This window comes from Protopterus annectens, chromosome 12.part0 (assembly GCF_019279795.1).
Source record: "Protopterus annectens isolate FY-2018-M chromosome 12.part0, PAN1.0, whole genome shotgun sequence".
Lineage (NCBI taxonomy): Eukaryota > Metazoa > Chordata > Ceratodontiformes > Protopteridae > Protopterus > Protopterus annectens.
The window spans coordinates 1084654316-1084682102 of NC_056746.1; the positions used below are offsets into that span (position 1 = coordinate 1084654316).

At 43.8% G+C, this 27787-nt stretch overlaps 1 protein-coding gene across 1 annotated transcript in view; it reads left to right on the forward strand.

Annotated features, from left to right (window-relative positions):
* ERGIC3 (ERGIC and golgi 3) overlaps positions 1 to 27787 on the forward strand; it is a gene marked incomplete in the record, with an annotated part of 681165 nt that overhangs the window by 416163 nt on the left and 237215 nt on the right. The window contains 1 exon segment of the mRNA XM_044090101.1: positions 3899 to 3930. Coding sequence (XP_043946036.1) covers positions 3899 to 3930 — 32 coding nt within the window.

Sequence of the window (27787 nt, forward strand, 5' to 3'; positions counted from 1 at the left end):
CATTTGGCATGTACCTCTTTATTCGGCTTAATCAACTCAAGAAACCTCAATGTTTCCTCACCAAAATTTATGTTTAGTCTCAGTACCAGTAGATTCTCGATAGATTAAAATCCCAATGTTGTATAGATTCTTGAGGAGTGATCTGTGCTTAGCCTCCTATGTTATGAATGACCCATTAATCTTTGATCTCCTTCACCCAAGTAGAACCAGTGATAAAGAATGCCCCTACTCTAGAGACCTAAACATGTTCTACCACGTTATCTTCATTTAATGGCATGACAGCTGTTTAGCCCAGCATATCTCCCATTTGTGAAACAGGTCGCCCTTACATATAAAGTGGTGTCCTTTCTTAGCAACCTTAAAAAAGCCTTTATTGGAGGGCATTGCTAGTCTCCCATCAGTAATAGAATGAAGTTGCATAGCTTCCCCCCCCAATAACTATCTTTATTAAATTATCATGTATGACATAGGCAGTCTTACATGTATATAAATGAAAAACAAACAACATTGACACCACTTTAGTTGCAAAAATTATACATCACAGACACCATTGAAACAACTGTAGTTGCAAACATTATGCATCACTTATAATCTATCCAGTCATTGTCAGTTAAGCATCATATGGCTCATTTAAATCCTGCCTCTTAAAACTCGTTCCTTCTCTGCATATATTGTTCCCACACTTTCCATTTTTTTCCTTGTAGTTTGCTCCTTCCCTTTTCTAAAGATCCCAATTCCAGTTGTTTTGTCTCCATTACTGTATTCACTACTTCTAATAAAGTTGGTTTAGACTTTGATTTCCATTTTCTACTAATTGCTTTTTTGGCAGCCACCATAACTAGACTCATCAAGGCTTTATCATGTCTAGGCCGGTGATGGCAAACCTATGACACTCCACGACATTTTGGGGTGACACACCAGCATTCGCCAACACCCATGTTACCAAAGAAAATGAATGAACAAAAATACAAGAAATGTGTAACCCTGCACTTATTTATTAAAACATCGCAATAAAAGTCATTAATTGATGTTAATCAAATCAAATGCAGTGTGTTCCATATTTTTTTCACTTCAATTCAAAATTACTTTTAAAAGTTGGGTAATTTTTTGGTGCACTATCTTAAGCCCATTTATCAGTGCAGATATTGTTTTCTCTATTGTAAGTCACTGATTTTTCTTATACTTTTATAATACATAGCAGCACACATGATTGTACTGTATTTTTTAAATAAATGAATATGTAAAGAATCATTTCTCTTTTGTTCGCACGGGGGGTGGTATTATGCCAGCAGTGTCAAGAAAGACATTTTCCAAATTTTTGACACGCTGACCTCAAAAGGTTCGCCATCACTGGTCTAGGCAATTCCAGTTCTGTATCATAGCTGAAAAAATCATCTCCCCAGTCAGTCCAGTCTGCTCACCCAGCATCTCCGACAGAGCAGTCTGGAAAGAATCCCTAAAGTCTGCCAGCTCACTACACTCCCAAAAAATGTTCCCAGCTACCTGTTTCCTGCCCATCACATCTCCAGCTTTTGCTATCCACCTGAGGAAAAATTCTTTGGAGTCTACTTTGGGTATAAAAATAACTATGTAAACACTTCCAGGCAAAGATCCTGAATCTTCTAAACTTTGTTGCATATTAAGTAGCTGAGCATCTTGATGGTCTCCTTGACTGTATGCTTAAAGAGTACCAGTGAACCTATGACTGGGTGCAGCTATAGGTTATTCTAATAGCTTTGCAGCAGGCTCATCTAGGTGTTTTTAAAATAAATTGGTTGAAAACATTTGTGAAGCAGTCTTCTGTTGACAGTTAAATGTAACACTTCCTAGTGAAATGTCAACTCCCATTTATTGATTACAGTCAGCAACACAACATTCCCAAAATACCACATAACATAAGACTGAAAGAGTGTTTTTGAAGAGGGCAGTCTTCCCTCCCTGCAACCCTCTTTATCTTAAATGTACTGACTTCATGGTTGCACAACCATAGGGGAGGAAAAACACCATGAAAGGGTATGAAGCCACTGCATAATGTGACTGGGGTCGTAGAAGACCCTTTCAGTGAAGCGCACAGTTAAGGAATCAGGATTGATCATTTGACTATCAACCAAATACATGTAGACTATTGTTAAGAAAACATCTTAACACCTTAAGCTGGTCAAACTCTGTAGATGAAAGTGCAGTTTGGAAGAGTTGTTGTATGGTATTATAATTACTTCGTCTCCATTGTTAATCAGGCTGAAAATTACTGTCCTGAATTCTGACCAAATGTGTTAACCCACTGCATTAGTCCTTTTCATAGTAAGGTAGTACAGATGCGCAAGGTATTCACTGTAACAGGAGTTTTTTTTCAAGAATGATTCTTGTAGCATGTGCATTTCACAGCATCTGCTCCTGTTTAGAATTAATTTCTGACGCGCATGTCATTAAAATAAGTATTGGTATTATATCCATATGTAGTTGTACTACAGACTACCTGCAGAGTATTCTTGCTGCAGAGGTCAAGCCCTGCTTGGTGTTTTGCCACTCTTTAGGCTGCCTAAGAAGAGCAGGTACTGGTCTAAAATGCCTGCTTATGCAGAAGAACATAGTTACTGGGGCAAATCTAGTAAAGGCCAACAAATAGCCAATTGTAATAGCCACCCATGCAGGAGCGGCCTTAAATCGACTGGTGCCCTAGGCAAAAGGGCTCCACGGCACCCCCACCACACCACGTGGTGCCCCCATCCTGTTCTACTTACACCAAATAAACACTGAAAAAGTGCCCCTGCTATAGCGGCGCCCTAGGCGGCCACCTAGTTAGCCTATGCCTAAGGCCGGCTATGCACCCATGTTTAATCTGCTGCAGTAGTCTGTGTGTCTTGAAGTTTGCTGTTAAAATAAATCAGATAACTGTACAGTATGTGTTGCTTATGTTGTACTTGTAGCTCCTCATCAACTTGTAAGGTACTCAAATGTTACTTGACATGATGGCCAGTTTTTTGGTGTGAGATAAAATTTTCTAAACAAACATTTTTTCATTGAATTGTTTTATAGTGTATATAGCTAAAAGGGAAAATTATGTAGTTGCCAAAACTTTATGCTATTTTACTTACCCAAAGAATTGTTGACAGCTGTCCTTTTAATCACAGTATGTGTGTGCTTCTTAGAACACTGGCTAGTTGCCCAATTATTTCCAGCTGGCCAGTGGTTCCCTTATGACCTTGGATAAAGCTGTAACTCTTCCTGTATTTTAGGCTTTGTGGTATAGATGGATAGATTCCTGACCATGTCTCAGAGGGCCTGGGAATCACCTTTTGACTATTAACTGCAGGGGCTGGCTGGGGAGGATAGGAATGAGAAGCTAATGTAAGCGGTTTCATCTTGGGTGGAGGGAAATGCTATGATCTGTTGAACTGCTGATACCCATTGGTGATTAGATGTACAGTGCCAGTGCATGGGATAGGGACGTGCTGTTGTCTGTACCAACTTTAGTTGTACACTGGCCTTTAAGGTGGCATGTGTGCATACCCATGCATGCACAAAAAGGAGATGGTAGGATGAAAGAAGAGGAGGGCTTACAAATGTGGCTATGCACACATCAGCTGGTAAAGGAAGGAATTGGGCCCTAACAGAAAAATAAATGTTGCTGTCTGAATGATGATTCCCATGGGCATCCATGGTTGGCAACCAGATAGCAGGTGTAGGGGAAAACTAGTATTAAGAAAATGTCCAGTGTTTCACCCTGTTAACCGGCAAATATAGAATGAATATCTTCCAGAAAACAAAAGGCTACATTTCTTCTGAGCTGCTTTAAATAAACAGTCTACAACATTTGATGTAGTTCTGACATGTTAACAGAATGCTAACTTGCTTAACGTATTACTGTTATATAATGTTTTAATGTTTTGTTTTGTAGTACATGATCTTCAGAGCTTTGGAATGGACAATGTAAGTATAATTTTATTAATACTTTGGTTTAATACAAGTTTATTCCAAACTGTAAGAAGTGTGACTGTTGAAAAATGGTGGCTTTCTCAAAACATTATGAAAATGTTTTACCAGCTAATAATCTGTCAGTCTGTCCTGTTTGCTAAATATGATTTTATATAAGGTTTTAACTTGCAAGGATTTATTGTGCTATGTCATACAATTGGACTGTAGTTATTCACAGTTAGATTTACCTGAATGTTTTATGACGTGGGTTGAGGAAAGCTGTATTTAGGATAATATAATTTGGATTTTAGTGAACATCTACATTTCTTCTCTTTTAGCTAATTAATTAATTAACCAGCTGTGTTAGAAATGCTACATCTAAATAAATCCCAATCTCTCCTCACCACACGCTCCAGAGACCTCAACTTCATTACCACAATCAACAGAACAAGCTGGAGGGACAGGTTCATAACCCAGTGACTGCCCATGCTATGGAATAGAGTTCCCGTACTTGTCAAACAGAGCACCTCACTGGCCCTCTTCAAGACAAATCTTGATGAGTGGATGGGAAATAGAAAATTCTCCCCGGGGATCACTCCAGTGGCTCTATTCGACAGAGACATTGGGAACTAAGGTCGGGTGGCATGATGCCAGGGTAATCCTATGGGCTAGGCTTATAAAGACTCCAGGGCCATTAGCCCAGTACACGCCTATGAACCTATAAATTGATCTGATGTTGAAGAGGTTTTATGCAGGTACTGACAGGACTGTTGTCCTGGAGTCAGTAATGTTTGGCATGTGAAATTTCCCAGGCTGCATACTTTGCTTCCATCCCACAATGCACTGCTTAGTTATGCCCGTCTTCAGTTCTTTTCCATCATTAAAGCTTTCATTATGTAGAGGGAAAAACTGCCCCAGGCTGCTTTTCAAAGTTCGAAGGTTTTTGAAGAAATTATTTGATTTGGGTTAGGACTAACCTGCTTAATGCTCTTTACCTAATCAGCTATCTGCACTTTGTTTTTTTCTTGCCAAGAAGCTCTTCCGCCTTTGTTTTCTGAAGTTGGGTCTAGGCCCATCCTTTGTTGCAACACTGAGTTCCCGTTCCACCTTGCAATAAAATGTACCTGGCCTGTGTAAAGCAAATGCAGCATATTGATAGTTAAGCACACCAAGTGCTTGATCTGCTTGAGACATCTCAACACACAACTACTCTTTTTGGATTTATTTTTAGGTGTGTTGTGAAGAGTCATCCGAAAGGCCCTCAAGAATTTTCTTATGAATGAAAGGCTGAATTCACTTGAGATTTGGCATTGCCCCTTGACACTCTCTTCCTTTTAAATCTCAACTTCTTACTTTGCTACTCCGTCCCTTCCAGATGACGTAAAGAAGGAAAAAGAAATAAGCACAAAGAGGAAAATGTAACTGCATGTTTCTTAAACGGACTGACTTTTTTAGCTAGAAACTAAAGAAAATTGATTTTAAGCATGCGAGTAAAAGTGTGGTACTTCGGGTAGGAACAGTTGGTCAGTCCACTGTCTTCCTGTATTAAGGTAAATGAGAGTTTAGAACATTTGAGCAAGTCAATTTTAGCCTTTCTTAATAGTGTAGAACCCACCAATTCTGCCAGTGGGCCGTCCCTCTTTCCCATTCTGCTGCAGTGATGCCATCTTCCCCACCAGTTAGGATATCCTCAGTGTTGACCCCCTGCTGATTGCACTTTTTGGCATTAGCTTTAAATTTTTAGACTATTTGATACACTTTCTTCTAGTCAGAACCTGTTTTCCTTGTTTTGTGGGTGTAGGCAACAGCCCTACCCCTAACTCATTTAGGCTTTTTTTTTCCTGCCACCAGTTGCCTTGGCATCATTGCATTAGGGTGGATGTCTGTTCTACTGATGCTAGTGTTTTCCCATGTTTACAAACCTTGATTTTGCTGGCATCATTGATACCAAAATGGGTTCCACCTGCATTGGTCTACCCAGTCTTCCCTATTTCATTTGTATCAGCAGTGGCTTACCAGGCATTACATATGCAGTTGTCAGTGTTCCTAATGCCATATACACAAGTTTCTGCTGCTTTACCAAAGGAAAGTATAGGTACCCTTACAGAGTCAGCCCATTCATACAGCTGTCTGTTACTCTTCCAGGATGCCCTACTAGTATTCCCACATCGGCTTTCCATTTTTTTCCACTCTACATTTCATTGCTGGGGTTTCAGGCTCAGATTTCTGCCCAAGAAAACGCTAGCCTCTTCTGAGTCTGTCACTGTCATCCCATAGAGAAACAAAAAAAATGTCTTCCAGAGACTTAGCATTTGAAACCTGACCTAAATCCTCAGACTGAGAGTGGGGGAAGGAAGAGTGTAACATTTCTCCTGTTAATTACCCCATGTTTTAAGAAGCTCTACAGATATAGTAGCAACGAGATAACTATCCTATGAATGCATCCCTCCCTCAGCAAAAGCTGTTTCAAGAACCCTGTTGTATGTCATAGTAATCCTTCTGCTTGGTCCTGATGTCCTTCAAGGATGCATCTGCAGTCCTTACAAATGGGTTGTCCTGTCGTCAGGCAGCCCTTCGGTCGGCCGGATTCCAAAGTCTGGGTCTGGCCTCGGCTGGTGTCGCACTTCACCCGACGTCATCTCTGCTGGTCTTCGGGTATAAAGGCATCAGCCGACGCCATTTTCCTCAGTCTTTCTTGCCGCGTGGCGCCCGAAGCAGAAGCTGTTCGCAAGTGCCGGTCAGTCAGATCCAGAGATTACTACTACCGAATACTTCGAAGACTTCTAAAAAGCTAAGTACCCCGTTGGGGACTCTTTCTTGCCTCAGCCGATGTCAGAAAAAGTGAATAACTATTTAACTTGTGGGAAACAAATACCTCATAAAGATTTCCACTCTTACTGCTTACCTTGTTTAGGCCCAGACCACGACGTAGCAGCTTGTTTAGCCTGTGCTTCCTTCAACCGACGAACGCTTAGGCGTCGGTCGGAGTTTGCTGAACAGTTTTTCGGCTCAGATTTTGCGTACATTATGCCGTCGGATCCTCCGACTTCTCAAATTGTTAAAAAACTCAAAGAAAAGGACCGACACTCGCGGTCCGCGGTTTCGGCCGAAACCACAGTTAAGCAAACCGCGAGTGTCTCGGTTTCGGCCGAAACCGAGCAAACGGGTCAATCTACAGCCGAATCCATGACTACTACCGAGGCCCCTTCTACCCTAGTTGAATCGGCCTCTGAAGTTTTGCCTACTAATGTGGTTTCTCCAGAATTATCGGACACCATCCCTTTGGAGGTCTCTACCCCAGCACGTGGTGCTGCTAGGCCTCCTGCAGCCTTGTCTATAAAGGCCTTTGCCAGGGCTAAAGCAGCCAAAACTGCTAAGTCTGTGCCTGTTAAGCCCCCCTCTCACAGGCCCAGTTCCAGTTCCCAAATGCTTACTCTGGCAAAGGATCTCATCTCTTTAATAAGGGGATCCCAATCTCACCCAGACAGGGCCTCTCAACCTCCAGAAAAGAGACCTAGAGCAGAGCCCCCTGAGCCAGTGTCCTCAGATGACTCTTCTGATGATACAGACAATACAGACCATCCAGAGGCTCCTTTTTCTACTTATGAAGATTCCGATGCTGAAGAATCTATTCCTTCTGCCTCTCCACCAGAGGAATTTTCTTTTGGGGAAACCTTACATGCCATGAGAGAGCAATTCCAATGGCAGGGACAAGATTTCTCAGATTCAAGAAAAAGGCTTAGGACATTTTTACACTTACCGCAACATAGGCCCTTAGCTATACCTCCAGTTCTTCCTGTTGTGGATGATGCATTTAATGATGTTTGCACTGCTCCTGATACTTTGCCTCCAGCCCCTGCCAAGCCCGATAGGTTTTACAGGGTACCAGACACTCATCACCACTTATACAAGGCTCCTTTTGCAGATCCTGAGACTATCTCCCAGGGGCCTAAGGCAGTAGCTTCGACCTCAGCGAAAAATCCTCTCCCTTCTGAAAGGGAATCCAGGTCCTTAGAGAGATGGGGTAAAAAAGTATACACCTCTGCTACTCTCTCAGCTAGAGCTTTGAACTGTCAGTTTCATATGATCCAATACCAAGAGTTTATGCTTGATCAGTTAACTAAGAAACTGTCCTCTGATGATTCCTTAGATAAGAAATATGTTCTAGAAATGGTGAATAACAACAGGTTAGTAACCATTCTTTAAAATGTGGCTATGATGCACTGGAGGCTTCATTTAGATCAGCCATGACTGGCACAGTTATAAGAAGGCATGCATGGTTGAAAGAACAGGTCTTGCCGGATCATGTTAAAGCAAAGCTATTAGATGCTCCTATGGATAAGGTCATTCTATTTGGTTCTCCTGCCCAACAAGTAATGAAGAAAATGGAAGAGAAGGCAAAATCTGTACAAACAGTTAAAGATTTCCTACAGGTTCAGCCCCCAAGGTTTAGCAGGAACTGGCCTTCCAAAATTGGTCCTTTCCAGACTCCTCTAAAACTCAGAGAGGCAGGAATAGGCGTTCCAGAGGCAGAAATCAATCCAGAGGAGGTGCCTACAGGGCGCCAGTGGCAAGGCAATAACCAACGAGGCACAGATACAACCACTACCACTGCAACAGGACAATCACAGTGACTTGGCTCTCACACCGCCTACCAGGGAACAAATATCAGCACCCTTAGGCGGAAAGTTAGCCTTATATTCAAAAAACTGGCACTATATCACAAGAGACAAGTGGATTTTGCAAACTATAGACCAAGGCTACAGGTTTCATTTCCACACCTTACCAGTAAAAAGAGGAATGCCAAACCTACCACCAAATCAAAAGACAGAAGCTCTAAAACAAATAGCTCAACTAACAAAGATGAGAGCTGTGGAAAGGGTACCACCTACAGAACAGGGCAAGGGATTTTACTCCAGACTCTTCCTAGTACCAAGAAAAGAGAAAAGTTGGAGACCTATTCTCGACCTGTCCGCCTTAAACACATTCATCATTGTTCCAAAATTCAAAATGCTGACCCTTCAGCAACTTCTTCCCATGCTGGGCAAGGAGTTTTGGCTGGTAACTCTAGATCTCAAGGAGGCATACCTGCACGTCCCCATACGACCAAATTGCAGAAGATACCTCAGATTTCTTGCAGGATCAGAGCATTATCAATTCTCAGCATTGCCCTTTGGCTTATCTACTGTGCCCAGAGTGTTCACGAAATGCCTGGCATCAGTAATCGCTCATTGCAGGCTTCAGGGAATCCAAATTTATCCATACCTGGACGACTGCCTGATACAAGCGGACAACAAAAGCAAGCTGACACAAGACTTACAAAGAGTCATTTGCTTACTACAAGCCCTGGGATACATAGTCAATTTAAAAAAGTCAAGACTGATACCATCCCAAACAAGAACATTCTTGGGTGCAGAATTGGACACAGTAAAACAGATGGCATTCCTAACTGCAGAAAAACAAGAAAAACTTCCTCTTTACTTCTTGGCATTAACAAAGCAGAACAAACTAACAGCAAGGAAAGTACTGCAGGCCTTGGGCTTCATGGCATCCTGCATAATCCTGGTCCCCATGCCAGACTGCATATGAGAAAGCTACAGTGGTACCTAAAGAATTTATGGTCTCAACACAGGCACAGCTTGGAAACCGAAATACCACTAATCCCATGCCTGAAACAAGAGTTCCTATGGTGGGCTCAGGCATGCCAGTCAAACCCAGGTTTGTCCTTCCACAACATTCAAACAAGCCAAACCATCACAACGGACGCCTCAGACCTCGGTTGGGGCCCACATGCTGGACAAGTGCATTCAAGGCTTATGGACTCCAGATCAGCTGCACCTGCACATAAATCAAAAAGAAATGCTGGCAGTAAAACTAGCAATCCAGAATTTCAGACCATTCCTCAAAGAAGGCCAATTGATAAGGACAGACAACACCACAGTCATGTGGTACATCAACAAACAGGGAGGCACTCATTCATACCCCTATGCCGAATGGCTCTGGACCTATGGAATATGGCTCTGAGCTACAACATTCAGTTACAGGCAATATTTGTACCGGAAAGAAAACATCCTAGCAGACATGTTAAGCAGAACTACCTCGGATGCTCACGAATGGATGCTACACCCGGACATCTTCAAGGCCATCACAAAGAGATGGGGAAGGCCACATATAGACCTATTCGCATCCCCACTCAATCACCAGCTCAAGAAATTCTGCACAAGGACATACCATCCACTTGCTTGGAAGGTGGACTCTCTATCCTTCAGTTGGAAAGGCCTGACAGCATATGCATTTCCACCCCTTCCTTTGATGCACAAGGTAATACTGAAAATCAAAGAGGAACGTCCAAGGATAATTCTGATAGCTCCAAATTGGCCAAGACAACATTGGTATCCATTGCTGAGGAGCATGTCTCGGGGGGAAACGTGGACACTGCCCCTGATTCCTTTGATGTTAACTCAGAGCGACTACAACATCCTGCATCCAAACCTGAAAACTCTGCAACTGACTGCCTGGAACATTACATAAGAGCAACTAACCCAGATTTATCCCAAAGGGTTAAAGACATTATCCTTGAGGCCCGCAGACCTTCAACAAGAAGGAACTATGCAGGAAAATGGAAAAGGTTTGTCATTTGGAGTACTGAAAGAGGGAAAGATGTGTCAAAGGTAGATATTGCCAACATCCTGGAGTATTTGGCAGAGCTTCTCCATACAGGCCTGTCCTATTCCTCCATCAAGATACATGCATCAGCTATTTCTGCAGAATACAGCTTGATCCCCTGTCTTCTCACATCCTCTACTCAGGCAGTTCCTGAGAGGAATTAAGAATGTAAAACCTCCTAGGAAACCACCATTACCAGCATGGGACTTGAACTTTGTGCTAGAAAAATTGACACTCCCTCCATTCGAACCAGCAGCAACAGCAGATCTTCAACACCTATCCTGGAAAACTGCTTTCCTACTGGCAATTACTTCAGCAAGAAGGGTTTCAGAACTACAGGCTTTAATGGCAGTACAACCCTTCCTAATCTTCCATCAAGATAGAGTATCCATGAGAACTAATCCTACATTTATGCCTAAGGTGGTATCCAGAGTGTCTCTAAACCAGGCTATCAACCTACCTACCTTCTTTCCCAATCCACAGAACAGAGGGGAAAGACTGCTGCATACCTTGGATGTACATAGACAGTTGCGCTACTATCTGGACAGAACCAAGGGCAATAGAAAAACTGACCAGCTTCTAGTAGCTTATGCAACAGGAAGGGAAGGAAAAGCAATTTCCAAACAGACAATCTCCAAGTGGATAGGAAATTGCATAAGATTCTGTTACTCCTACCATGGAAATCAAATTCCACAGAACATAAGGCCTCATTCTACAAGGGCTACAGCCACTACCACAGCTTTCTTACGAGGAGTGGCTACCAAGGACATTATTGAGGCGGCTACTTGGACCTCCGTGCATACATTTGCCAAGCATTATAACTTACATCTATACTCTAGATCCCGAGCAGGGTTTGCCACTGCTGTTTTGCAAGGGATCCTAACTACACCATAATTCTTCTTCCTCCTCCCCTAGTTTGGCTATGGTATTCTACCCATTTGTAAGGACTGCAGATGCATCCTTGAAGGACATAGTACAGTTTTGTACCTACCATAAATGTAGATGTCCGAACAGGATAGCTTCTGCAGTCAGGATTACCCACCCTCCTTCCCCTCTGTGGTACTCCTAGGGTATTTGCCCACCTAATAGCTAGCTGGGGGGGATCTCTTATGGTGTATTTGTTTGTATATATGTACATACATGCTTATTTTGTGTTTGCCTTCTACTTTTTTGGAAACATTGGCATTTACCCAAAAATTTAGCTATCCAAGAGGGCAACTGGCATCTGGGGCAAGAAACACTGAGGAAAATGGCGTCGGCTGATGCCTTTATACCCGAAGATCAGCAGAGATGACGTCGGGTGAAGTGCGACACCAGCCGAGGCCAGACCCAGACTTTGGAATCCGGCCGACCGAAGGGCTGCCTGACGACAGGACAACCCATTTGTAAGGACTGCAGATGCTATCCTGTTCGGACATCTACATTTATGGTAGGTACAAAACTGTACTTTCCCCCCAGTAGATACCAGAATTGCTAAGTTGATCCTGGTACTGTGGCCCCATTTCCACAGAAGGATGAGCAGATTTTCAGACATCACAGGAAGTGTCCTTTATGGGCTGCAATTTCAGAGCCTAACATTCTATTTTCTGCAGCGTGAGGAGGAAACCTACTCATCACAGTGATGCTGTTCATCCATCCATCCATCCATCCATCCATCTAATCCTCTTTCAATGGAGATTAAAATACAGCAGGCAAAGGTTGGAATGGAGTGTTCATGTCCTCCACATTAACACTTAAGACATTGAACTACGTCAGCCTCATGCTGTATTTTCAGAGGAACCTAATGAATGAAATGCAGTGTGTGGCAGAGGGGCTACTTGAAGGACACTGTATTGGCTTAAGCTTCCACTTGCATAACAATAAGCAACCTTGTGGTCTCTGTGGCATTCATTGGCCACTAAATCTGCAGTATCTAGGATAGCTGTTTATTAGCACTATTGTCTTTTGTTTGCCTGTATTCATTAAGGAGACTGAAGCAGTTTTTCAGGACTTTTCATTTAAAAGCCACTTGCTGTATGACCTGAAGGAGATGAGAGAGAGATAGGACTCTTATGACTGCAGGAATATATTTTCATTTCACCCAGCATTCCTTTGCCAAAACACAGATAAGCCAGAGGTGACACTGGTTCAGGCATTACTTGCAGCTACAACAGAAAGAGGCACCTGGAACCCAACAACCACCCACCCCCACTCCCTGTTGCATCAGTGTACCGGTTGGTTCTTGGGAAGCTGGAAGCTGTGGATCATAGCAGTCCTGAATCCACCCCTGACTGCCTGTCTTTGGAGATGACTGAGGGGGGTATCCACCTCCTCCATGCCCCAGCTTGGCTCAAAATAATTAAGAAAGCATGGAAACACAAGAATACCTCAATCCCTACTTTCTCCCCTTCCATCTCACCAGGTGGTCAGAGCTGAAGCATAGGAGTCTTGGGTAGATGTGTCAGATGTATAGAGTTGATAGACGTCTGATAAATCTGTTACTGAACAGTACAGCTGCTAACTTTATTCACAGAAGTTGCACTGAATTTAAGCTGGAAGTGATTGTGAATTAAATTCTCTCTATCACTAACCCATTGGGCAAACTGCTTTTAATTAACACTGCATCTTCTTTTTCCTACAGGGCAAAGTAGGTCTTGAGTGCATTCTTTTTAAGATGAAAGGCCATATTTACATGTGCATTTTTCTGTTTTGTTTCCCTTGCCTGTTAGTGAATTTTTAGACAGAAAAGCAAGAGCTTTGACTTACTACCATTTGGTACTTTGAAAGTCTTGATTCTTAGTTCTTTTTTTTTTTTTCCAGATTGTTTGGAGTCTGATCTCAGTATATTCAGTAAGGCCCCAATGTCTTATGTACTAGAACTTAGCAAAACTGAATAGTCTGCATAAAGCGTAGCTTGTAGCCTGTGGTAGTCAGATCACTGACAAAAAAAAAGCAAAAGTACCTCACTTCTAAATAAAATTGTCAGAGACCTTGGAACATGAGTTGGTTTTCTTTTGATTATCTCATGTTAACAGTAGTCATGAAATCCTTCTACTTAGCTCTGCTAATAGCTAAAGGAATATTCAGATTTAAAAAGGCCATGAAACAGTTTTTGACTAACACCCCTTTGGGTTGTTCCTGAGTTACACATACCATGCAACTAGAATGACCCCATAGGTTCCTAACTAAGATCATCACTGCACTAAAGACCCTGAGCTAACAAAAAAAAACAAAAAACTGGAAGAATTGTCCCTTTATTCACTATCTTGTAGACTCTTGAGGAGAAATCTATGCCTTGCTTTCCATGCCATTAGGATTGCAATTGTCCTGGTTCTCTTGCAGCTCTACAAATCAGATGTCTCCAATAATACCAGAACCAGGGGCGTAAATCTACTTCAGCAGATAAATAAAACACGGAGAGGAGAGAAGTTTATCAGGCAGCACCTCCTCCAGTGTCCTGAACCAGATGTCTTCAAATTAAGCAGTATGATGCATTTTATCCGTCAGAAGGGACCTGGACATTTGGATGGGTGAACTCAAATCACCCCAGACTTGACTGGCCTTGTCTTCCTCGAGAGAGGGGCTACAGTCTAAGGGTGGGTACTGACAAGATGAAAGTGTCACAATGCTTTATTATCTTGAATTTCCTATGATCTTATGAACACAAGGAGCCTAACCTGCAACTTGTGGAACTCTTTACCCCTTTGTGGTGGTGTGGCTTAAACCCAAGTCTGCAGAGCTTAATACTGCATTAAGTATCCACATGACCTAAAAATATTGTGCTAGACCTTTTACTCTGCCAAAGCTTTATTGATAAATCAAATCTGCCCCCTATGGTCTGCATGATGGCTGCTGTATTTGCACCCACTTGAACCATTCATTCCTCCTCTGGGAGCCTAACCAAGCCCATCTGTTTATTTTATTAAGAAAATTAGGTGGTAGGAATTGAGCCAGCTTTTAGGTCCTGACGAGTGGCGTGCCCATCACTCACATGGTCCATTTGTGGACTCGGAGTTACTTCTTGGTCAGGAATAGGCAGAGGCATGTATGCATGCCTTCTCTCGTTTAACAGTTCTGCAGAGAAGAACTCCATGTTGACCGCACCAGCCACTACAAGTGAAAAGCTTATCCACCCAATGGCAGGTGGGTCTAATGACTTCCCTCCCTTTAGGATGAGTGAGCTGGTGTCGGCTAGTTAAAGTCATCTGCTCCTGCCTGGCTGCTCCCATTTCTTTATGATTAATGAACCACATGTGGTCTCAGTTGCAGTCAGGGCTTTGTCTTTCTGTGCCACAGGGGTAGGCAGTGACTCAAAATCTTGAACAAACTAATGCCGATGAACTTTCAGAATAGGGCTGCGAAATTGAAAGTCAAGTCAACTAAGACTTAATAGGGGTGAACCTAAAGAAAACCATGTGATCATTTTCACTCTGTATTCTTATAGGACAATGCAAAATGCTTACTACTGCTTTCTACACTAAACTAGAATGGAGACATGACCAGATAAGGAGCACTCATTCTTTCACTCCTTGATAACCTGTTCATGGTAGCGTTAAAACTAGAACCTATCCTACACTCAGTACAAGATAGTGAAATGAGTCCTGAAAAGTGCATCATCCTATTTTAGGATGTACACATGCTCATGACATGTACGCTTATGATCACCAATTCAAGTTCACACTCAGCACACCCTTCGAGTGTGGAAGGAAACTACATTACCCATTAAAAAAAAACGTGGATACAGGGATGATGTGCAGATTCCAGACCAAAGGCACTCCAGCTGAGAAGTGAACTGGATAACCAAGCACTGTGAGGCAACAATGGTTACTATTGCGAATTTTTTTCTGATGTGATGAGAAAAGAGCGGTAATCAGTAATAATTTAAGTCTGTACTTGGAATGATGAATAGAAACAAATCAGACGAGTAAGGCTGAAAATGTAGCCACTGGAGGAAGGTTGGTGAGAAGGGGGCTTTCTTCCTGACCAGAAACACAGCGACCCCCCCCCCCAAGTTAATTATTGTGCATAGCAGGAGTGTAGGGGGCATAGCCCTCCACAGAAAGTAACTTTTTCAAAACCTGCCCCAATAAGGACATTAGACTGTAAATGTGTTGCTGATTTGCTTATGGAAAGTGGCATAGATTGGATGTCTTAGACCATAGTTGGAATTCTTTGGTGAATATCTTGTGTGGTATTGAGGGTTGGGATGTAGTGAGAAAATAAGTCAAGAGATGAACATATCAGACTTTCCAACTTCTCCAGATTATGGAAGACAAGGTGAACTGCAGAGAGAGAGAGTTATTGCAAAAGGAGAAGGAATGCCAATCTTAAGGGTATTTGATTTGTCACTAGAAGTCAAGGAGACATGAAACGGTCAAGTTATAAAATGAATAAAAAAAAAGTGAAGAGCTGAGGAGACCACAGTACACGTGGACTAGATTTGGGTTGTAGGTAGTTCAGAGATGTAAGCGATACAAGATTATTTCTGGTAGGGTGATGCTGGAAGGAGTTATAAGGAACATATTTAAGAAGAGATGTCAGGCAGCATAGATAATTACATGATGAAAAAGGAAGAAAGAAAGGAAATAAAAAGAAGTGCGTTACATCAGGGAACTTTATTTACAGACAGATCGTAATTCACTGTAATTTCTTTGTAGATTGGCTAAGTGAATATATTTTAACTGTGAAACAAACAAATCAAGCATCCACCAAGGCTAAAAACTAAAATATTTTTTAATACACATGATAAGTGCATTCACACATATTGTGCTTCATCAGATCCACATAAGGTATTGCAAAAACCTTTAAATAATACAACGTATTAGACAATTCACCAATCATTATATAAATCCAGTTACTGATGTATATTGTATTTTCTAAGTAAAGGCTTTAAAGGCACATATACATTAAAGCCAGGCTGCTTATCAGCCTGTAATTTAATGATCCATTTAGTTTCTACAGTTTCTAATCTTGTTTTAAAATCACCATGTCTTTTATTCAAATAAACAAGTTGTAGCACAATAAAATCAAAAGCATGTCCAGGAAAATTAGAAATATGCTTGGCCAGGGCATTGAGTATGCTTTTACGTCTGATATCACCCGTATATTGGAGAATTAGTTCCTTAAGCATTCTAATAGCTTTCCCCACATAGAATGAGGTAAGAGCATAAAGTGTTTAGATGTAGTTTTATAACGAAGCTGTCTCTTAAGAGAGAAATTATTTTAAAAATATAACTGGGCTTATCCCCAACAATAGATTTAATTTTATCATCTGAAAGTAATATGGGCCAAAGCTTATTGACTGTTTGACAAACACGATGCATGTTGTTACCATAAGGCAAAGAAAGTCTAACATTATTATTAGCAGAATTAATGACAGTAGATTTCTGAGGCATATTAGAGCGATTAAAGAAAGGTTTGCCTCTATTAGGTCTCAAAGAGATTACATTATCGTAGTTGATATTCAAATCATGCTGCTTATAGACCCTAGCCAAAAAAATCATTACTTAAAAGATCCATAGCTTCATAAAATTCAGTATCATCAGTATGTAAATGAGACGTTCTGAGGTATTGGCTTTGTTCCATCACGTTCAATACCTTTTAAAGACATTGTATTAGACATTAAACTTTTTTTACGGCATGTAGCTTTAAAATTAGCGTTTGGTGAACAGCAGGCAGCACCTGCATTTTTGAAACGGCCAAGTTTATACATGCCATTAATGCATCCTGTCCTTGAAAGACTGTTGAGAGTGAATTGCTTAAGATGGATGCATCTAAAGGTAGATTTTATAACTTGACTCATGATGAATTTTTGACGTTAAATGAGTTAAAAGCCAGTGGTAATTTAATTTTCCATCCTGCTGACAAAGGTGGATCTATTGTAGTTCTTGACTCTGCTTACTAGAATTCAGTTACGTTTTCTATGTTGAATGATGCTGCTACTTATGAATGTATAACTATCAGTAATTTTAAAAGAATTGTGAGTAATGTTCATGAGAATCTTTGTTTTGTTAATGGAATGTGTTACAGAGAAAAATTATTATGATTTCATGTTGGTTACTGAACCATTAATACCTGTTATTCATGGCCTTCCTAAAGTCCACAAATTGCTACATATCCCACCCCTTCACCCAATTGTCTCAGGTAGAGGTTGGGCAACAGAATTTATTTCTATTTTCACTGAACACCATTTGAAAAAACCTTTGGAAAAAAGCCAACGCAGTACTTAGGGACACTGAACATTTTCTCGGTACCCTGGATGATTTTGCAAGGGAGCATGGTATTTTTTTTAGAACAGACTATGCTTGTCACCATGGATATTCAGATTTTATTTACCATCATACCCCTTGAAATGGGTTATGCATCTGAAGAATTTTCTTATTACCATTACTGACTATCCTGTTGAGTTGATTGAATGTATTGGTGTTATAATGGAGTTGGTCTTACAGAATAATGTATTTTATTTAATGATCATTTATACAAACAAAGGGTGGGTGTTGCGATGGGGACTCCCTGCGCCAACAGTTATGCCAACCTTGTGTTGGCGGAATGGGAGCGTGGGGTAGTCCTCTCTGAACATCTTTTCTCCACACAGTTGTTGTACTACAGACATTTTGTGGATGACATTTTTATTTTGTGGAAGGGCCCAGAAGCTGATTTATTAAAGTTTGTTCATTATTTAGAGTTATCTAGTGGTTGTTTTAGATTTGCTCTGCATTAGTCACATACTACTGTGGACTTCTTAGATGTAAGGATTAAGTTATCAGATGGTGTTATTAATAGTTCCCTTTTTAGAAAATCTTGTAGGAAAAATACGATCTGAAGTAGTTAACTTCATTTGATCATCAACCTGTGAGTTCCGGATCCGATACGGATCCGAGCCGGCAGCTTACCAAGTTAAAGATCCGAGCTCCAAGCTCCTCCCCCTTACCGATACTACACTGCAACCTTCTTCCAATCCTCACATCTCGTTTGTCGCGGCTTCTCTAGCACGGGATTCTTGAGCTCCAGGCAGGTTCGTTAGGTTTTCATGTGACTTTCGGTCTGTGTGTGTTCCTTTGAGTGCTAAAACACTTAAAAACCCTGTCCTTATTTTCCCCAGGTTTTGCATTCAAAAAAATAAATAAATAAATAAATAGTGTAGTGGTATAGAAAGGTTTCCGAACTTTCTGTCTGTGTAGGCCTCCCCTTCCCACCCTTAGTGTGTGCGCGTGCTTGATTACTTAGCTTGTCTAAGTTAGTTATGTCGGAAGGTCATAAGCTGTCGCCGGCCGATGGTCACACTCTGTGCGTTGTTTGTTTGGGGTTCCCCATCTTTCATCCGGCTGCAAGATTTGTGAAGCTTTTAACCCTGGGCCCTACGGGATCGCAGGACCAAGCTGATTCTGGCGGGTCTTTTACCCGCTGAGTCAGCTACTACTTCTACAGCATTATCTTTAGTCATGGCTGTGACTGTTCAGCCTTCTGGCCCTCCTCCCCTGTCCGGGACTCCCACTCCCACCTCTAAACAGGGAGAGAGAGAGGCCAGGAAAGAAAAACATAGAGAAAAAGAGAGAGAGAGATAGAGACAGGGAAAGGGGTCGCAAGAGGCAAGCGGACTCGGATCCGTCACCCCCCCCCCCCGCTAAGGTGATCTCAACACCAGAAAAGATTGCAAGGCTGTCTTCCCCTCGGCTCAGTTCTGCCCGATTCTCCCCAGAGCCGGAGGCTCGGCCCGCTTCGAGGATGTCCTTGCATCAACCCTCCCTGCCGGTGTTGGTGGCATCCTTGAAGATCCATAAGGAGCCTCTCTGAAGCAGGTATGGACCAGATGATGAGAAGGTTCCTGCAAACTCAATTGCAGATGGGAGTGTTGCTGGCTCCCCCCCCCCCCCAGCCAGAGCGGGGAGTTCGGCTCCAACATTTGCCCTGATAGCTCCTTCTCCGATCCACCCTCGGGTTTTGGAGTCCATGGATCCGAGGAGCCCCGGAGTCAGGCGTTCGCCGCTGATGGTCCCTCCTATCGCGACGCCGGCCATGCCCTCGAGCCTGTTGGATCCATTGTCGGATCCAAGCTCTCAGAGCCGAGATCTGGGCGTCGGATCTGAGGTGATGAGTGTGTCGTTGGCATTGTTGTTGTTGGGGCATACCATCTCCTTGGGTCCGGCTGTTCCAACCTCGGCTCCGATCCCCTCGTTGGACCCGAGGGGCACGGCTACCCAGACCACCAGTTTCACGGAAGCCGGTTCCCCTTTGGCTTTCGACGTTGTGGAGAGGTTTCTCTCTGAAGGATCGAGACACCTCACTCTTTCCTCAAGAGTCCGCCCCTGCTCCCTCACAACTGAGTTCGTCTTCCATCATTAAGTCCTCCCAGGGACAACCTGTGTCCAATACACCTCAGACATTTCCCCTTGAGGAATACGAGGCGCTTTGCGAGCCCTCCCTGGAGAGTCCCCCCGAGGAGGCCCTTCGGAAATGTCAGTGCAAAAGGAGGCACATAGACTCCCTCACTAAAGATACCGACTTGGAGGAAGGGGAAGGTTCCCCCATATTACCCCCTGAAGACGTCTCCTTCAGAGACATAATGGAAATTCTTTGCCAGAGGGGGGTTGGTCTGCCCAAAAAACTTCCTCAGATAAGTTGGTATTTATGGAAGCATTTGCAGGCCCATCTACCTCTTGGGTGCCCCCCCCCCGGCCAACCCTCTGTTGGACCTCATTACCACCAGAGCCTGGAAGGAACCGGACACTTTAGAGCCAATACCCAAACGGACAAGGTATAGAGCCCTCCTGTGGACAAGCCCACTTGGCGTAAGGGTTCCCCAGTTGATGCCATGGTGGTGGCGGCGGCCACCAAAAAGGAACTCGCCCAGGAAAATTCCTCGATCCATCCCCCGAACAAGGATCCAGAGTGATGGATCATCTTGGAAAGCGGACTTTTGCTTCAGCTACTTTTGCTATAAGGGCGCTGATTACATGGCCCACGTAATTAGACTACAGCGTGACCTTGTGAAGGAGTACGCTGAGTCTCCCCTAGAATCCATTTCGGCCGAAGATAAACGGACATTCTCGACTCGTATGGCCACTCCCAAGTCTGTTTCAAATATGTCCATGTGTTTACTCTCTCACGCCACTGAGGGAGCCACTACGGCAGCCGGGTCCGGTATTGCCATGAGGCGTCATTCCTGGCTCCGGCTTTGCGATTTTGAGAACCTTTCAAGGCGTCCTTCACTAATGCCCCTTTTGACGGTTTGCCCTGTTCGGGAAGACCATCGGAGATACGCTTGTCCAGAGTGAGAAGGATGGGAAAACGGTCAGCCGTCGGGATCCACTTCTCTAACTTTCAAAGGTCCTTCTCCAGGAACCAGCAAGGGCAAAAGAAGCTGTGGTTCTGGAAATCTCAGCAGTCCTGGAATGCTCTGGACTCCTCCTCTCCCAGAGGCAGAGGGGAACAAGGTGGACGCGGGCCCAGAGGCAGAGAGGGACCAAGAACTTCGGGTCACAGGAACCCTTTTCCGACTGACCCATGCAGCACCCCTGAGGGGTTGCCCAACTGCTCCTCTCTGGAGACAGTCGGGGGGTGTTTTTTGAGGCACCTAGCCCAGTGGGAGTCCATAACGTCAGATCGCTGGGTGCTTTGAATAATAGCCAGAGGCTTTTCTCTTCCCTTCATAAACAGTCCCCTGTACACAAGGCGCCTCCCGGATGTCCCACCCGCTCAAAGGTAGGCAGCAGCTTTGGAAATAAGAAAGGTGCTAGAAAAAAGAACAATCCAGCAAGTGCCCCTAGACCAGTCCGGGTCAGGCATCTATTCCGGGTTCTTTTTGGTGCCAAAAACGACGGGGGACTTGAGGCCACTTCTCGACCTATCCACAATGAACCTGTCCATTGCCAAGGAAAAGTTCCTGTTGGTCACTCTACAATCCATCCTGCCCTTCTTGCAGGAGGAAGACTGGATGTGCTCGATGGACCTCAAGGATGGGTACTACCATATCCTGATGGACAGGCGATCCAGGAGGTTCCTCTGTTTTCGGCTAGGAGACGGTCATTACCAGTTCAGGGTCCTACTCTTTGGTCTCACCACAGCCCCCAGGGTGTTTACCAAGATCATGGCAATTGTAGTGGCCCACCTGAGGCTTCAGGGCATTCAGGTCTTTCCATACCTGGACGACTGGCTTCTCACTGCCTCCACCAGGCATCAACTTGTACTAGCCAGAAATTTCTTTCTTCAGTTGTCGCCTCGGCTGGGTATCACAATAAATCTCAAGAAGTCTTCCCTTCAACCTGTTCAAATTCTAGACTTCATAGGGGCAAGAATAGATTCTCTTCAGACCAGGATATTTTTTAACCCAGACAGACTTCACAGACTGGCCCTTCATGTATTGGCGCTCCTTCAGTCTCCTCACCCCCAGCAGAGTTAGTCCTGAGAGCCCTAGGGTCCATGGCAGCAGCTATAAGTCTGGTTCCTTGTGCACATTTGCATATGAGAGTGTTACAGTGGACGTTACAAGTTCAGTGGTCTCTTCTACATCGGTCTCCAGACTTTCCGATTCCTCTGAGCAAATTGTGCAAAAATTCTGTCATGTGGTGACTTCAATCCCAGGATCTGCAAGAAGGACGCCCCTTTGTTATGCCTCCGCCCCAAGCCATGGTGACCACGGACGCCTTCCGCTTAGGTTGTCGGGGGGGGCATTGTTCAGGCAGGACTGTCCAAGGCACGTGGACTCCGAGTGAGACCGTTCTGCATATACATGTTCTAGAAATGAGAGCAGTCCTTTTAGCATTGCAGGCCCTTCATACCTCTCTTCCTCTAGGAACTATTGCGATCCAGTCAGACAATATGTCAGTGGTCTGGTATATCAACAAACAGGGGGAACCAGGTCTTATCCACTTTGTCGAGAGGCCATGAGAGTGTGGGAATGGGCGATCTTCACCAACCGCTTTCTGATAGCAATGCACATCCTGGGTCGGTCCAACATTTTGGCAGACTAATTGAGCAGGAATATCCTTTTGCCTTACAAGTGGTCTCTGAACCCTTAAGTAGCGGAACAGATCTTCCTCAGGTGAGGTCAGCCTTGCTGCGATCTCTTCACATTGCCGTCCAATGTGAAGTGCAGCTAGGTTTTTGCTCTGATTCCCCCTACAGGGGAAGCACCCAGAGACGCCCTTGTCCATGCTTGGCCACCTGGTCTCCGTTATGCGTATCCCCCGCTTCCTCTCATGACAAAATTCTTACAGAAAGCTCGTCTGTTGGGGAGCAGAGTTATCCTCATACCCCATTCTGGCCTTGTCATGTTTGGCTCCCTTGCCTGCGGTCTCATCTTCTAACTCCGCCCTGCTTGCATCCCATTCCGGATCTTATTCGTCATCCCTCGGGAATTCTTCCTCCGAATCTGAACAGCCTCAAGCTCACAGCTTGGTTGCTCCGGTTCCATTAGTTGGCAGGGCTCCCGGTATCTCTTCACCAGTTAAATCCATCCTGGTAGCGGCACACAAGTCCTCTACCAGAAAAGTTTGTAGTAGTAAATGGAAACGTTTTTCCATTTGGGCTGCGCAGAGAAATCTGGATCCTTTTACCGCTCCAGTTCTAGCGGTGTTAGACTTTTTTTGTCTCATATTTTCCGACAAGAGGCCAGCTCTTCCACAGTGAAAGTCCAGCTGGCGGCTATTTCCCATTTTCATGTAGGGGAAAATTCAGGTTCCCTAGCTGCGGCCAGAATTTGCAAGACCTTTGTGAAAGGTACATTTTCTTCTGAGACCCCCTATCAAAAATCCTTCCCTGCCATGGGATTTTACTTTGGTTCTTCAGGCCTTAGTTGCACCCTTACTTCAGCCAGGGGAGTGTCTGAGCTTCAGGCGCTATGTATGAAACCCCCATAACTAGTTTTTCACAAGGATAGGATATCTCTCGGGACTAACCCAACTTTTCTTCCTAAAGTTGCTTCGGAGTCAACTCTTAATCAGTCTATTAATTTGCCTGTATTTTTCCCTAATTTTCAAAATAAAGGAGAATACTAACTTCATTTGCTGGATGTTCACATGCAGTTCCATTTTTACTTGCATAGGCGCAAACCCTTCCATAAATCTTATCAGCTTTTCATTTCCTTTGCTAAACCCTTTTTGGGAAAACCAGTTTCAAAGGTGACTCTCGCTAAATGGATTTCACTTTATATTTTACAAGCATATAAAGAACTTGGATTAATGGCAGCAGAAGGGATTTATGCTCACTCTACCCGTTCTATGGCTACTTCTGCTGCATTCTGGTCTAGAGTTTCCCTGGACGATATTTGCTCAGCAGCTACCTGGGCCTCCTCTCACACCTTTATTACTCATTGTAAGCTAGATTTGGTGTCTAGAGGAAGGGCTTCCTTTGGCTTTGCAGTGTTCTGGAATATCCTTCCTTAAGGGCCTCCCAAGATTTCAGGTAGCTGGGGACTCTCCCACAGGTTGATGATCAAATGAAGTTAACTACTTCAGATAAAGACGTTATGTACTCACCATGACGTTCTATCTGAGTAGTTAGACTTCATTTGTCAGCAACCTTCCCTCCCTCCTTCCCCATGACCTTGATGGTTATTTCTTTGATGTTCATCGTGTTACCCTGCTGCAGTCATCACATTTGGGTTATCCTGCCGTCAGGCGGTCCCGCAGTCGGCCCAAATTCCAAAGTCTTGGTCTGGCGTCGGTTGCTGTTGCTTCTTCCCTGACGTCAGTGCACCAGGGGTATATAAGAGGCAGCCGATGCCATTTTTTTCAGTCTTTCTTGCCGCGCAGTGCCCGAAGCAGAAGCAGTTCGCAAGTGCCGGTCGGCCGACACCTGAGATTTTCGATTTGAATTTCAGTCCGAAGTCTTCAATAAAGCTAAGTATCCCATTGGGGAACATTTTCTTGCCTCAGCCCGATGTCAGAAAAAGTTAACAATTGCATTTCTTGTGGGAAGCAAATACCTCATAAGGACTTCCATTCCTATTGTATTCCTTGCCTAGGCCCAGACCACGACGTCACAGGTTGTCAGTTTTGCGCTAGGTTTAATAAACGAACTATCAAACGCCGTTTTGACTTCACACTGCATTACTTTGGTAAGAAATTTAATTATATCATGCCGTCGGAGCAGCCGACGACCGCCATTCATATAAAATGCAAGGATAAGGACAGGAAGCTTAGGAATAAGCCAGACACAGAGGTCTCAGCTGGGCCTGTCGCCGGTTCTCCGGTTTTCAGGTTTTCAGTGAGGCGCCTACGCAGCCCCTGACGACTGCAGAGCTGGAACCCCAGACAGCTGCGGATTCCCATGCGGAGTCTACTAGGCCGACGCAGCCATCTACCGACACCGCAGCAGAACTAGACACCGGTGCAACAGAAACACCTTCGGTTACAGAAGGTGTCTTCAGACTGACTACACTCACCATTAAATCTTATGCTAAACTTAAAACTCCTTTAATACCAAAGAAAACTGTACATCAGTGTACAGTTCAAGGCCCCATGCCTAAGAAATAGATGCTTAAGATGGCTGAAGATTTGATTACCCTTATCAGGGGTTCCCATCCCCCTCCTGATAAAAGACCAAGACATGAGGAGGATTATGCATCCTCTAACCAGGTTTCTCTCTCCTCAGGTTCTTCTGAGGAACAGGATTACACCTTTCCACCTTATGAAGATTCTGATGCTGAAGACTCTATTCCCTCAGCATCTCCCCCTGAAGACTACTCCTTTGGGGAAACTTTACATACCATGAGGGAACATTTCCACTGGGAAGGCCAGGATTACTCAGATTCTAAGAAAAGGCTACGAGAGTTCCTTTTACTACCCCAGCACAGACCTCTTGCTATCCCTCCTGTTCTAGATATTGTGGATGATGTTTACTTGGAGTCTAGCTTAAATCCAGACTCCCTTCCTCCTGTTCAAGCCAAGCCAGACAGATACTACAGAGTACCTGACTCACACAAATTCCTTTATAAAAGCCCTGTAGCTGACCTAGAAACAATTTCCCAGGGTCCTAAGGGAGCAAAAGCTGCTATGGCTAAAAATCCTGTGCCCTCTGAAAGGGATTCCAGAGCCCTAGATAGATGGGGAAAGAAAATATACACCTCAGCTACTCTGGCTATGAGAGCATTAAATTGCCAGTTTCACATGTTGAAATATCAACAATTCCTAATGTCTCAGTTAAAACAAAAAATGAGCACACATTCAGAACTGCCTGAATTCAAGGAAATGCAGGATCTGTTGCATGCAGCTGAACAGGTGGGCAAACATACTTTACAATGCGGATTTGATTCATTGGAAGCTTCCTGTAGAGCAGCTGTTGCTGAGTCTGTCATACATAGACATGCTTGGTTAAAAGAATAAACCCTCCCTGACCATGTTAAAGCAAAATTATTGGATGCACCTTTACAGCAGGATGTATTATTTGGTGTCAAAGCAGAAGAGGTTTTAAAGAAAATGGAGGATAAGGCAAAGTCTATGCAAACGGTCAAGGATTTTTTGCAGGTACAACCCCCTTGTTTCAGCAGAAATTGGGCAACAAAAAACTGGTCCTTTCCAGCTTCAGACAGATCACAGAGGGGCAAATACAGACGCCCAAGGGGCAGAGGTCAGTCACAGGGCCCTTACAAACCTCGCCAATGGGGTTCTGCTACCCAGAAAGGAGGAGAAGACAGGCCCCAAGCTAGCAGAAGACAAACACAATGACTCTATCCTCAAACTACCAAGCAAATCTCTCCTGGCAACTCCCTTGGGAGGAAAACTAGCATTTTTTTCAGACAACTGGCACATCATCACAAAAGACAGATGGGTTCTAAACATTGTCTCTCAAGGATACAGATTCCACTTTCATACCTTACCAAGGATCAAAGGAATGTCAAACCTGCCACCAAATCAATGGGCAGAAGCACAAAAACAAATTACAGCTCTCATGAACATGAGAGCCATTCAACAGGTACCTACACAGGAGCAAGGACAAGGATTTTACTCAAGACTCTTCCTAGTCCCAAGAAAGGACAAAGCATGGAGACCCATTCTGGATCTTTCAGTTCTGAACACCTATCTGCAAGTACCAAAATTCAAGATGCTAACACTACAGAAGCTTCTTCCCATGCTGGGCAAGAATGCTTGGCTAGTCACTTTGGACCTCAAGGAGGCATACCTGCATGTCCCTTTCAGACAGAATTGCAGAAGATATCTCCGCTTCATTGCAGGTTCAACGCATTATCAATTCTCTGCACTGCCCTTTGGCTTATCTACTGCGCCCACGGTTTTCACAAAATGCCTGGCACCAGTAATTGCATACTGCAGACAAAGAGGAATTCAAATATACCCATACCTGGACGACTGCCTTATTCAAGCAGAAAGCAAAGACATTCTTTTAAAGCATCTGGCATTTGTCAAACACCTTCTAAGTTGCCTAGGGTACACAGTAAACGAAAAGAAATCAAAACTAGTGCCCTCACAAAACATAATATTCCTGGGTGCCAGCTTGAATACAACGGCCCAGATGGCTTATCTCACGCCAGACAAGCAACGACAGCTGTTTCAATATTTCAAAATAATGGCAACAAAGACACAACTCCCTGCACGAAAAATTCTGCAGGCCTTGGGATTCATGGCATCTTGCATACTACTAATACCATTTGCAAAACTGCATATGAGGAAATTGCAATGATACCTGAAAAGTGTATGGACTCAGCACAGCCACAGCTTGGAAACAATGATACCACTCATTCCCTGCCTTCAACAGGAGTTTCTATGGTGGGCACAGGCATGTCACCTCAACAAGGGTCAGCCTTTCACCTTACCCACAGCCAGGCAAACTATGACAACAGATGCATTGGACTATGCCTGGGGAGCACACATGGCAGGGCAGTGCATTCAGGGCAAATGGACTACAGATCAGCGGCATCTGCATATCAATCAAAAAGAAATGCTAGCAGTACAGAATGCCCTAACAGCTTTCAAAGACCTTCTACACCCAGGACAACTAATAATAAAGACTGACAATACCACAGTCATGTGGTACATAAACAAGCAAGGGGGCACACATTCCTACCCTCTATGCAGGCAAGCAATGACCTTGTGGAACACTGCACTGTCTTACCAGGTTCAATTACAAGCACATTTTGCACAAGGACCTTCCATCCACTAGCTTGTAAAGTGGACGCCCTCTCATTCAGTTGGAAAACATTAACAGTGTATGCCTTCCCTCCACTACCTCTTCTAGCAAAGGTACTGCTGAAAGTCAGATTAGAGAGGCCACA